Source organism: Brassica rapa, chromosome A03, assembly GCF_000309985.2.
Source record: "Brassica rapa cultivar Chiifu-401-42 chromosome A03, CAAS_Brap_v3.01, whole genome shotgun sequence".
In the NCBI taxonomy this organism is placed as follows: domain Eukaryota; kingdom Viridiplantae; phylum Streptophyta; class Magnoliopsida; order Brassicales; family Brassicaceae; genus Brassica; species Brassica rapa.
The window spans coordinates 15,686,313-15,699,144 of NC_024797.2; the positions used below are offsets into that span (position 1 = coordinate 15,686,313).

Here is a 12,832-nt window from a genome sequence, read left to right on the forward strand (position 1 = left end):
CTGATATTTTGGAAAATATCATTTGTATAGAGATTATTTGCAGATTTTGGATTGTGATTTATAAATTATGATGACAAGAATTTTTGTTGATAGATGAGTATTCTTTCATAATTTTCATAAATATCTTGTATTTTTGAAATAATTTTTCAAAAACTATTATTTTTGGAAAGTTTTCATTTTTATAGAGAACAATCGTAAATTTGGAACTATGATTTACAAATGAGGATAACAATAATTTAAAAAATATAACATATAGATGAAAAATTCTGAAAACATACTTATCTGTCAACAACAAAATTTGTTATCGTAATTTTTAAATCACAATCCCAAATCTATAATAGCTTTCTATAAAAATAAAATTTTCCAAAAATAACAGTTTTTAAAAATATTTGAAAAATAAACTCTCTTGTTCAACTGATTTTATTTACGCTTACAGTTACTTTAACGTATTTATTTATCAATATTTTTATCACATATTTAAAGCTCTGAAGATATTTTATTGTATTCACGTCCAACGCAGAGCATCTATTCTATTAAAACAGCAGTGTGACCCATTGATAAAAAGTTATGTCCAACTTAAATTTTAATAATACATACCTTTTTAATATAACTGCAATGAAATATATATATATATATATATATATTATGTAACCCCCCACTTAAAGTGCCTAATGATCGGCAACCACCACTTTTTGTAACTGTATCCATATATCTTATTTTTGTTATGTAACCACCATTATTTTTACTGTTCAAATCCCAACAATTTTTTCGATGATGTCCATGTATTTCATTTTTCCTAACATAATCCCAACTATTACTCGGATTCTTTATTTTAATTAATATTTTTTATTAAATATTTTTACTTTCACCCATAAATTTTTGAAAATTTATTGAAATTGTTTTTATTATAAAATTTTATAATATTAATTAAAATATAATAGATATATTTTAATATTTTTATAATTTTAATTTTAAATTTTTTATTAAACATTTTTACTTTTGTATATATATTGATTTAAAATAAAAAAAAAATTATCCTCCCGCAACCGCCCGCAACCGCAAACGGTAGCTGGAGCCAGCTTTTGAATTTATGAGATTCGGAGCGGGTTGAAGCGGTTTAGAGCGATTTGAGTGATTGTTGCAAACCGCCGACAACCGCTACCAACCGCAAAAGCAGCGTTTGCGGGTGGTAGCGGAAAAACCAGTCGCACAATTAATAGAATTTATGGTATATTTGTATTTTAATATTTTTACATAATTTAAATGAATATCCATATTTGAACTGAACCCGTAATGATCCAAACTGAATCCGAACTAAAATTTATAAATATCCAAATAGGTTTTAATCTCTCATCTAAAGACCAATATCTGAATAGTCGGAATCGAACCTGAACTCTTATCCCTACATGTAGTCTATAATATGAATATATGATCACAGATAAAAACACAAATATGATTACAAAAAAATACATATATGATATAAGGAAAGACACAAATACATATGGAACTTGATTTATTTAATATACTTACAAAAATTATCTATTCTATTAAATTCATATCATACAAAAATATGATTCTACAAACACACAACCATATAAATTATATTAGACAAAAAAATTTAAAAACAAAACCTATATCCGCCCTCTCGAGGGCGGGTCAATATCTAGTTTGCTTTTAAAATCAAAGGCAAAGCAACGTATACGTCTATCTATACTTGCACACGAAGAAGTATTAACTGAAGGTCAGTTACAAAAAAAAAAGTATTAACTGAAGTTGTAAAAAAAGAAATGTATTAACCATTTTCACTACTATCAAACCACAAAAACTATACTAATTTCCATCAACATATTAATTATGTGACATCGTAGTTTTAACACTATTCAATAGCGTGTTGTTGTAACACTAACACATAAACTTTGAAGATAAGCAATGAGACTGAAACAAAAGCGTTGCGAACTGTAACAAGAAGACGAGTTGTTTCATTTTTCATTTTTCACAGTTCTGATTCAAAGCCAATTTAAGCACGCTCTAAAACTTTAAAATACAAGATTTTGGTTATTCAAACATTGTTTTTTCACAGATTTTATTGTACTTGAGCTAGAAGAAACTGAAGAACACCTTCCATTTATTTTATTTTATACAGCAAAAAAGTTCAACTGGTGAGGAAACGATCAGAAGCTTTGCTATGTATATAGTATCAGAAAAACCACTGAATACATTTAATTTTCGATGATGTAAATTTTAAGCTATTATAATATTCGATTACTGAAGTTAATATGATCGTGATTTGCTCGATGATCAAAGTCTACATGTATATTACTTGCACACAAAAACAAGTATTAAAAAAACATCACATGCATTTTATCATAAGCATACATTAATTAGATCTGTCACCATGACCTTCCTAATTATGTGATCCTATAGTTCAAATGGATCAATATCTAGGCATCAACTGGTGCAGCATATGCGTCAAGAGGAGAAGCAGTGATACTACCTTATAAAAAACGACGTCCTTAACTTCAGTTATGTAATCGACATAAAATGTGATTTAAATCTCTAAGTCTGAAGACTCCAACGGCCCATCAGTCTCAGCCCATCAAGCCCACTGTGCCTTCCTCTAACGGTAGTAATTCTACTCCTCACGTGACGCCAAAGCATTGTCTCCGTACGGCTCTGCCAGCTAAGGAAGCGATCCTATCCAACCGTTTTGAACCCTTGATGGGATGTGCTGTCACCTGCTGAGCTGTGCCCTAAAGGGCTTTGTCTGAGACTCTTCTCACTCATATATATATCGTAGCTTAGACATCTTTGTAACTAGGCAGTAAAGAGACTAATAAGAAAGTTGTCTTCTTCTCCAATCTACCTTAAGCTTGTCCTAGCTTACATGGTATCAGAACCATGGATGGAGATCCGTTTACTGCTCCGTTAACTATCACGCAATGCGTCACTCTCAAGCTCAGCGACTCTAACTACCTCTCTTGGAAGTTTCAGTTCGAACAATTTCTCGGTAGTCAGTCTCTTCTTAGCTACGTCAACGGCTCCACCCCTCCTCCTCCGTCTACTCTCACCGTCCGAACTGCAGATCAAGTAGCAGAAACACCAAACCCTGAATATGCGAAATGGGTTCGTACGGACCAGCGTATCATGGCTTGGCTTCTTGGATCCCTCACTGAAGATGCCATTAAAACTGTCTATGGTCTCCGCTCTTCTCAGGAAGTTTGGCACTTTCTTGCTCAGAAGTACAATAGGGTTTCTCCTCTCCGCAAGCTTGAGCTTCAGAGCAGGATCCAGTCCACAAAGAAAGGTACGCGGTCTCTGAGTGAGTATCTGTCCGAAATTAAGGGACTTTGTGACCAACTCGACTCGATAGGAGCCCCCCTGTCTGAACAAGAAAAGATATACGGCATTTTGAGGGGTCTTGGACGTGAGTACGAGTCTATTTCTACTGTCATAGAAAGTTCGATGGATCTGTTTCCTGGTCCTAATTTTGAAGATGTGGTGTTTAAGCTCATCGGTTTCAACGACCGGCTTCAGACGTATGACTCTCCTGCTGAAGCCTCGGTTCATCAGGCGTTCTATTCTTCTCGCGGAGGTTATTCATACAGAGGTCGTGGTCACAACAGAGGAAGTTCACGTGGTCGGGGTGGTTATTCCACTCAAGGTCGTGGCTTTCCTCAACAAATCAGTCAAGGAACAGGCCGTGGCTCCTCCTCGAATGACTCTCGACCAACTTGTCAAATCTGTAACAAGTTTGGTCACCCTGCGTACCGTTGTTACAAACGCTTCGATCACTCTTACCAAACTGAGGAACCTCCCAATGCGTTGACGGCTACACGTACTCAAGATCCTCCTCACAGCCACGACTGGTATGCTGATTCGGGAGCAACGGCTCACATCACGAACAGTTCTGCTCAGCTTCAGTCTGCTCAGGCATACAGAGGGGAAGACACAGTCTTGGTGGGAAATGGTGACTATCTCCCTATCACACACGTTGGTACTGCAGTGCTGCCTAGTCTGCAAGGTAAGCTTCTTTTGAATGATGTACTTGTGTGTCCCTCGATCACTAAGTCCTTACTTTCTGTTTCCAAACTCACTACTGACTATCCTTATTCCATTGAGTTCGACTCTGATAGTGTTGTTGTGAAGGACAAACAGACAAAGCAGCTTCTCACCAAGGGTAGTCGACAGAAGGATCTTTACGTCTTGGAGAACCAGCAGTTCATGGCTTTCTATTCTCACAGACAGCAAGCCGCACCTGGTGATGTTTGGCACATGAGGCTAGGCCATCCTCATCAAGAAGTTCTCCAGCGTCTCGTTCAAAATAAAGCCATAGATCTCAATAAGTCCAGCTCAAAGTTCTGTGAGGCGTGTCAGCTTGGCAAGTTTAGTCGTCTTCCTTTCTCCACTTCGGATTTTTTAGCTACCAAACCTTTAGAAAGAGTTCATTGTGACCTCTGGGGGCCGTCTCCAGTTGTTTCGACTCAGGGGTTTCGTTTTTATGCTGTATTTGTTGATCATTTCTCAAGATATACTTGGTTGTACCCTTTGAGATTGAAATCAGACTTCTTTTCTGTTTTCTTGAGCTTTAAGAAGTTGGTTGAACATCAGTTAGAGTCTCACATTAAAATCTTTCAAAGCGATGGGGGTGGCGAGTTCACAAGCAACCAGTTCACTCAATACTTGCTTGATTGTGGTATAAAACATCAAATGTCATGCCCTCACACCCCTCAGCAAAACGGCCTAGCTGAGCGGAAGCATCGACATGTGACGGAGCTTGGCTTGTCACTAATGTTTCACAGCAAAGTACCTCAACAACTCTGGGTAGATGCCTTCCTCACTGCGACTTATCTATGTAACCTGCTCCCTTCTTCTGTTCTTCCTGGTAACATCAGTCCGTATGAAGCTCTTGTCAAACAGAAACCTGTGTATTCCTCTCTCCGAGTATTTGGAACCAGTTGCTACCCGTTTCTTAAGCCATACGCAAAGAAAAAATTTGATCCAAAAAGCTTGCACTGTGTGTTTCTAGGATACAGCGAGAAACACAAAGGATATAGGTGTTTACATCCTCCGAGTGCTCGCGTTTATATAAGCAGACATGTCTTGTTCAACGAAGCCAAGTTCCCATATCTAGAAGAATATCAGTCGTTTCTTCCTACTGAAGCAACCCCTCTCTTGAACGCTTGGAAATCAGAGTTCCTTACTACTCAAGTAACTGAAGCAGAGCCTGTGGTATCAGAAGAGTATGTTGCTCCTCCAAGACACATACCACCTCCTCAGATACTGTTGTCTTCCTCTCCGGTACCTCCACCTTCTCCACAGTCTACTGCTTCCATATTCTCCGATGAGGAGTTTCCTCCCCTGTCTCCTGCTGCAGCTCCTGCTCCAGCTCCTGTTCAAGAAGTTCCTCCAGCTCACCCTATGATCACACGCGGGAGAGACGGTATTCGCAAACCAAATCCGAGATACGTTCTCCTGAGTGTCAAATCTGCTTTCCCTGAACCAAAATCTGTTGCTGCTGCTCTACAAGATCCGAACTGGACTGCTGCAATGGGAAAAGAAAAAGGGAATATGGAGATAACAAACACATGGGACTTAGTGCCTCCTGACCCTACTATAGAACCTATAAGTTGTGGCTGGATTTACAAAACTCAGTTTAATGCTGATGGAACCCTGAAGAAACGCAAAGCTCGCTTGGTGGCACGAGGAAATCAGCAAGAAGAAGGCATTGATTTCGTTGAAACATACAGTCCCGTGGTACGTACGGCAACGATCAGATCAGTACTCCACATAGCTACGGTTAAGGGTTGGAACATCAAGCAACTTGATGTAGAAAGTGCCTTTCTTCATGGTGATCTTAAAGAGACAGTGTATATGAAACAACCTCCGGGGTTCGCTGATCCAGAGAAACCGGACCATTTGTGTAAACTTCGAAAAGCCATCTATGGTCTACGTCAATCTCCTCGGGCTTGGTTCGATAAGTTTAGCACGTTCTTGATAGAGTTTGGCTTCAAATGCACTCATGGTGATCCATCCTTATTTGTGTATCTCCATGGATCTGATGTGATCTACCTTTTGTTATATGTGGACGATATGCTTCTTACAGGTAATAATGAGCAACTGCTCCAGCGACTAATGGTTACGCTGAACGGCACGTTCCGCATGAAAGACATGGGACCAGTCCACTACTTCCTTGGCATACAAGTCAAGACCTACGATGAAGGGTTGTTCTTATGTCAGGAGAAGTACACAAAAGATCTGCTTGAGATTGCAGGCATGGCGGGTTGTGATGAAACGTTAACTCCTCTGCCTCTGCAACTAGACAGAGTTGTTGGTCAAGACAAGCTGTTTGATCAACCGACGTATTTCCGGAGCCTCGCAGGCAAGCTTCAGTATCTCACGTTGACTAGGCCTGATATTCAATTCGCTGTCAACTACGTATGTCAGAAGATGCATGCTCCGACTGTTGCAGACTTCACTAACCTGAGACGCATTCTTCGTTACCTCAAAGGCACGTCTCATCTAGGTCTCACGATTAATGCGAAGACTGGTTTCCTTCTCTATGGATTCAGTGATAGCGACTGGGCGGGCTGTCGTGAAACACGACGTTCAACTGGCGGTCTGTGTACGTTCCTTGGCTCTAACATTATTTCTTGGTCTGCAAAGCGACATCCTACGGTGTCTCGGTCATCAACTGAAGCTGAATACCGCACGTTGTCAATAACAGCGACGGAATTGAAGTGGTTAGCATCGTTGCTTGGAGAAATGGGTATCTCTCTACCTGACACGCCTCAGCTGTTCTGTGACAACTTATCAGCTGTCTACTTGACTGCTAACCCTGCGCTGCACACTCGCTCGAAGCATTTTGATACCGACTTTCATTATGTTCGAGAGAGAGTAGCCCTGGGTGCTTTGGTCGTTAATCAGATTCCAGCGGCTCAGCAACTTGCGGACATATTCACAAAGTCCCTTGCTCAAGTTCCTTTCTGCAGGTTGAAAGACAAACTTGGTGTTGTGGCACCTCCCACCACAAGTTTGAAGGGGTGTCTAAGTCTGAAGACTCCAACGGCCCATCAGTCTCAGCCCATCAAGCCCACTGTGCCTTCCTCTAACGGTAGTAATTCTACTCCTCACGTGACGCCAAAGCATTGCCTCCGTACGGCTCTGCCAGCTAAGGAAGCGATCCTATCCAACCGTTTTGAACCCTTGATGGGATGTGCTGTCACCTGCTGAGCTGTGCCCTAAAGGGCTTTGTCTGAGACTCTTCTCACTCATATATATATCGTAGCTTAGACATCTTTGTAACTAGGCAGTAAAGAGACTAATAAGAAAGTTGTCTTCTTCTCCAATCTACCTTAAGCTTGTCCTAGCTTACAAAATCATCTAGCATTGCTTAATTAATCGCAAGTATTTTAACGCCAGTTAATATAAAACTTGAGATTTAGAGAAAACGCTGTGTGAGGCGGGACACGAAAACGAGATATTTCATCTTTCGAATTCCAGGCTCCCTAACCTCTATATACGCCCTATATATATATATCTCTTTCTCTTAAAGTTTAAAAGATCTTATTTTATATTTATTCATTCATTAATTTTAATAATTAATTTTCCATATACTGTTTTTAAATTAGCACACATATATTACATACACTTACAAATTTAATTCCCACAGACTTATCATTTTCTGTATTTTTTACGTATACAGTACTTATGAAATACTTTATTATATACTTAATATATTCACAATATGTTTTATAGTTATTCTGTTGAACTAGTTAACTATAGGGGTAACTATATTTTCTTCCGAAGAAAACACCCTTTGGAGATATCTCACTGTATTCACGTCCAACGCAAAAGCTTTAGCCAAAAGCCTTGTATCAATCAAAGGGCGGGACCCGAAAAGGGTTTTACCAATCGGAACCACACCAGGATTTTGACTCCCGACTGCACCAATCGCAACCGCATTCGTCTTGCCAATATTAGCATGAAACTGAACCAAACCGACGGGAAAAGCAAATACATCTCCGGGATAAAGAACCTTGGAGAAGAGCGTGGAGTTGTAGTCGTTGGAGGACACAAACCCGACCAAGAGCGTTCCCTCGAGGACTAAGATCAGTTGGGAGGCACGTGGGTGTATGTGCGGTGGGATTTGTCCTCCAGGGGCGAAATCAAAGCGGGAAAGGGCAACTCCGAGAGTGTTGAGACCAGAGATTCTTCTGACATCTACATTGGTGACCGATGAGCCAAGACGGTTGTTGGTGTTTCCAGGGGTGTTTAGGCCGGAAAAATAGAAATCATTGGACGTTACTAGTTTTGGATCTTTACATAACCTTCCATTCACGAAAACTGCGAAAAATACAAGTTACAGTAATTAAGGGTGTTGACGTTTAAATAAAATAATTTTATGTTGAAGATAATATATGAAACATTTTAGTTATATATAATTATATGTAAGGAATTGATCAAATATATATGAAATATATATAGCAAAGGATAGCAAAGGAGCCATGTACGTAAATGCAATAATAGAGAGAACCTCCATTCGTATTGTTGGTGGCAACACAGTAATCTTGAAGAGGAGATGGATCGTAACAAGTTACAACTGAAGATGCTAATGCCAATAAGATGATTTTACCTATGAGAAACTGAAGAAGACCTTTCATTTTATTTTCAAATTAAAATGCTCGTTTGTTTTTTTTTTTTTTCTCCTTACTTTGTGTATTGAATGACGCTGCATGAGAATCGTGCATGCGCTATATATACCCCCAAGAAGTCGTCTAAAATCATCTGATTTAGCTTACAAGTTGTAAACATCATCTAAAATATACTTAATCGCTTGATGGAAAAAGGTCTATTATAAGAACATTTTAGCTTACAAGTTATAAAGCAGCATTAATATACATAAATCGCTTGACGGAGTTTCCACGGAAAATCAAAGTCTATTATAAGAACAGCATTAATGATCGTTTCATTTGAGTTTGATTCTGTGTTTGCATCTATGTTTACACCATTACATGTTAACCACCGGAACATTGATAATCTTATTGAAGTCTAGTGTTAACCACATGACCAAACATTAATCACCCCAAAAACACATTAACCGCACATTTTTAATCTTTGAAATTTAAAGCTAGTGTTAACATCAATCACTTAAGCTACACATACACACCAGGTACAATAAACAAAAAACATATCCATTAATTAACTTTAGTTGTTTGATCATATTGGTCAAGTAATAGAATATGCATCAAGAGGAGAAGTGGCAAGAAGACAAGTCTATCTAACTAAGAAAGTTTAAATCGGAATGATTCAATGCATGTTAAGTTGTGGAGAAAATCGTTTTATGACTTGCTCCCTTTAATTATTTTAGTTTTGAATTAAATTATAGTCGAGCCCGCATAGTTACATGATTTCTTAACTTTTTATATAAACAGACGGAGTATGTATTCATAGGAAAACACTCTCTTGCTCACAAAATGTACCAACACGATAAAGAACCTCCGATGCTGACTCAAGGCCCATTTAACTAGACAGACAGGCCTCTTTCTAAAGCCCTTATTCCACCTCTCTTCTCCGTTGTCTTTCCCTCGAATGGTTAGATATTCATTTTCAAAATTCGAACGCTAAGACGCTAACGTTTGGTTGAACCGATAACTAATTGAGTTCATACCTTATGTTTAACTAAACGAATAATCTCATAATCTAATCAAAAGAGGCTAACATTGCTTCTAAATTCTCATTTGAAGAATCAAAATTCTGGAAAACTAAAGAAATACACACAAAAATCATTGTAACTACATCAATTCTCAGTAAAAAAGTAAAAACCAATCCATACGTTACCACATTCCTAAGAGATTCGAGGCTACTAAAATTCATTCTTCAACAATTCTAGAACTTCGCGTCGTTTCATTTCAGAAAACAACAAAGCTTGTGTTCCATAAACACAGACAGAACATATAAGAGATTCAAAATTAAAACTTGAGAAGTTCTTCAACAATAAACGATCAAGACATTGTCAAAACATTATCCAATAACCATAAAGACAAAACTCAAAAAGATAAATAATGTCTCAAAACGGTTGAGATCAGAAAAGAAAACACAAACCAGATTATGTTTTTAACGGTAACTCTTCTGGAAACGAGAACGAGCACCACGCCCACCAAACTTCTTCGGCTCGCACCTCCTCGGATCCGCCACGAGCAGAGTCCTATCGTACCTTATCAGAATGTCCTTCACCTCCTTCTTCGACTGCTCGTCAACATACTTCTGGTAAAACGCCACGAGCGCCTTGGCTATGCTCTGACGAATCGCGTAGACCTGAGAAGTGTGACCACCACCGTTGACGCGGATCCTCATGTCGACGCCGGCGAAACGGTGCTTCCCGAGGAGGAGCACCGGCTCAAAGATCTTGAACCGGAGGATCTCTGGGTTGAACAGCTCGATCGGGGAGCCGTTGAGCTTGATCAGACCGCAGCCGGGCTTGCAGTGGGTGACGGCGACGGCCGTCTTCTTCCTTCCGAAGCATTGCACGGAAGCTTTGGCTTGTTTCGTCGCCATTGTTGGGGTTGAAGATTCGTTGCTCACTCACAAGCAGCAGCCGAAGTGAAAACCCTAATGCAAAAGGTCTCTGAGTTAAGGGTTAGGCTGTTTATATATGTTGAAATGATAATGGGCTTAACTATAATGATTTTAAAGGCCCATGGGCTATTAAAGAATTAGGGTCTAGGTAAGATAAACCGGGTGGTTTTTAGTTGGTTTCCTAAACCGGGTTGGGGATATTTAAAGATTTTGAACTTCTTCTTGTATAAGTGAGGTATTTGAGTACGTTCCCGTCTACGATTCCAAAATTGGCATGATTCGATCATACCAATCTGGCTGTGTGAAAAGAAGAGTTGAAGTTTGGTTGGAAACTTGTGAATGGAAGTTTAGTTGTGTTCAATGTTCTTAAATTGGACCGGAGTGACGGTTAGACTAAGTTAAATCGGGAATAAATCCGAGTTGGAAAGCTGAAATCAAATTTAACTTGTAGCAACTAGCAACCCACAAAGAGTAATAATTAACACGCTGATAGAGATACGATAACAAACTAGTTAGTTTTCTAACAAGTTGACTTCCCCAAGTGAATTTCACTCTTTATCAAAAATCCTAATTAACATTCCTTGTTAGTATAAAGCTAGAAGGCTTAAACCAAAAGCATGTGAAAACAAATAACTACAAGTAAAGAGAAATTGAGATGTAGTTAAGTTCTGTCTGATATCTTCTGTAAGTTATACACATCTGTAGTTTTGTCTCGAATGGATAAAATCTAACTAGAGAAATAGAAAAAGGAAAAAAAAAATGGAGATAATCTACGAAGACGTTCCTCAAGATCTACGGTTGTAATCTATAATCCGGATCAGTTAAATATAGGTATGGATTTTAGCAGATTGCAAATTGAATGTACCAAGTAGATCTAGTTAATTGAAATGGAAACTGAATGCATCTGATCATATAACAAATCTTATTCATTATTTTATAAGCCAAAAGTAACGACTTACATGACTGTATATCACGCCACGCACAATAAAAATCAAACATAACAACCCTAAAAACACACATGCGGATAGATATCTATGCATACACACACAGGTGTATGACGTTATATATTATATGTGTTTTTCATATTTGTATAATGTAGATATGTAGTGGCGACAATTCATATCCATCCATCAAGCATCCATGAGATTGTTGATGAGAGGGAGGATCTTGGCTTTGCTTAAGGGTTTTGCCAAGCAATGGTTAAGTCCAGCTTCCATGAAAGCCTTACGTTCCTCTTCATTGTCAGCCAGTGTCGTCACCCCAATAATCATAGCCGTCACTTTCATTTCTCTTAGCTTCTTAGTTGCCTAAACAAAACCAACAAAAGGACATAAAAGAGTATTTTAAAGAGGAGGTTGATAAGTGTAGTGATGATCGACACAAATTAAATTAAAGATTATTATTTAATTGTACCGAAAGTCCATCCCTCTCGGGCATTTCTTTATCCATTAGGATAAGGTCGAAAGATGCATTGCCGTCGCGGTGGATGTTCACTGCCTCCTCACCGTTCTTAGCTGTCTGTGAAATTCCACCGATCGATTTGATGATATTCTCGTGGAGTTTACGAATTACTGTATCATCATCGACGATCAGCACGTTAAGTTTCTTCTTCACTTCTACTGACTTGGTTTTCTTGATATCTCCCGTGGATGTTGACGTTGTTGCCATCTTCGGTTTTTTTTCTTCGAACAATCTTCACACAAAAAGAAGCTAATTAAAACGAAGAATGTTTATGCAAAACATTATGGAAATTAACATACAAGTGTTCTAATGCATGCGTATGTTTTTTTGTGTTTGTTATGAGCGTGTAACTATCTTCTTGCATGCATGGGTTCGTGTTTGTATTATTGTATATAATAATATATGCATACATATTACATATGTATACTGAGAAAAAGATTAGAAAGCGGCTTACAATTTTGGATTCTAAAGAAGATTGTGAATTGTGTTAAGAACGTAGATACATCGATCGAAATTTATAGTTGAAAAAAAGTGAAAGAGGCATATTTTCACACCACAAAGCGAAATATCTTTCTTACATGAACTTTCCTAAAATGTAATCTGCATCGTTGCAACTGAGTTGTCTTACCAAACTAATATGACACCAATCAGTCAATATGGTGAACAAATACTAAGAATACATAAGAAAACAAAAGTGAAAAATATATTAATTAATTAATTCATCTTAATCATAACCGAATTCTATATATATTATGATATTTTTGGCATAAGAATTCTGTAACCAAGATTATATACT

General features: G+C 38.3%; 3 protein-coding genes across 4 annotated transcripts; all 3 read right to left on the minus strand.

Annotated features, from left to right (window-relative positions):
• Positions 1-7,516: 7,516 nt before the first annotated feature.
• LOC103860121 (putative germin-like protein subfamily 1 member 2) lies at positions 7,517-9,661 on the minus strand. Its single transcript, XM_009137720.2, has 2 exons — positions 8,534-9,661; positions 7,517-8,343 (listed from the first exon to the last, which is right to left on the minus strand). Exons 1-2 carry the CDS (start codon positions 8,658-8,660, stop codon positions 7,769-7,771), a joined length of 702 nt encoding a protein of 233 aa, XP_009135968.1. The 5' UTR covers positions 8,661-9,661; the 3' UTR covers positions 7,517-7,768.
• Positions 9,662-9,914: 253 nt separating this feature from the next.
• Positions 9,915-10,628, minus strand: LOC103859025 (40S ribosomal protein S16-3). Its single transcript, XM_009136507.3, has one exon. It carries the CDS (start codon positions 10,552-10,554, stop codon positions 10,114-10,116), a length of 441 nt encoding a protein of 146 aa, XP_009134755.1. The 5' UTR covers positions 10,555-10,628; the 3' UTR covers positions 9,915-10,113.
• An 852-nt stretch (positions 10,629-11,480) lies between these two features.
• Positions 11,481-12,635, minus strand: LOC103859026 (two-component response regulator ARR22). Of its 2 annotated transcripts, none has more exons than XM_009136508.2 (3): positions 12,491-12,635; positions 11,989-12,268; positions 11,481-11,882 (listed from the first exon to the last, which is right to left on the minus strand). In XM_009136508.2, the coding sequence occupies exons 2-3, from the start codon at positions 12,241-12,243 to the stop codon at positions 11,706-11,708; spliced, it is 432 nt and encodes a 143-aa protein (XP_009134756.1). In that variant the 5' UTR covers positions 12,244-12,268; positions 12,491-12,635; the 3' UTR covers positions 11,481-11,705. The 2 variants fall into 2 exon arrangements, with proteins under 2 accessions (XP_009134756.1, XP_033144331.1); XM_033288440.1 differs by lacking the exon at positions 12,491-12,635 and adding an exon at positions 12,336-12,447.
• Between the last annotated feature and the right edge of the window lie 197 nt (positions 12,636-12,832).

Excerpts from the sequence above, each read along its gene's own strand:
- LOC103859026 (XM_033288440.1), bottom strand. The coding sequence starts at position 12,400 with ATGCAAGAAGATAGTTACACGCTCATAACAAACACAAAAAAACATACG. Across the intron at positions 12,269-12,335 it reads ACGCATGCATTAGAACACTT|ATTGTTCGAAGAAAAAAAAC; the intron begins GTATGTTAATTT and ends TTTTGTGTGAAG. Across the intron at positions 11,883-11,988 it reads CCGAGAGGGATGGACTTTCG|GCAACTAAGAAGCTAAGAGA; the intron begins GTACAATTAAAT and ends GGTTTTGTTTAG.
- LOC103859025 (XM_009136507.3), bottom strand. The coding sequence starts at position 10,554 with ATGGCGACGAAACAAGCCAAAGCTTCCGTGCAATGCTTCGGAAGGAAG.
- LOC103860121 (XM_009137720.2), bottom strand. The coding sequence starts at position 8,660 with ATGAAAGGTCTTCTTCAGTTTCTCATAGGTAAAATCATCTTATTGGCA. Across the intron at positions 8,344-8,533 it reads CACCAACAATACGAATGGAG|TTTTCGTGAATGGAAGGTTA; the intron begins GTTCTCTCTATT and ends TATTTTTCGCAG.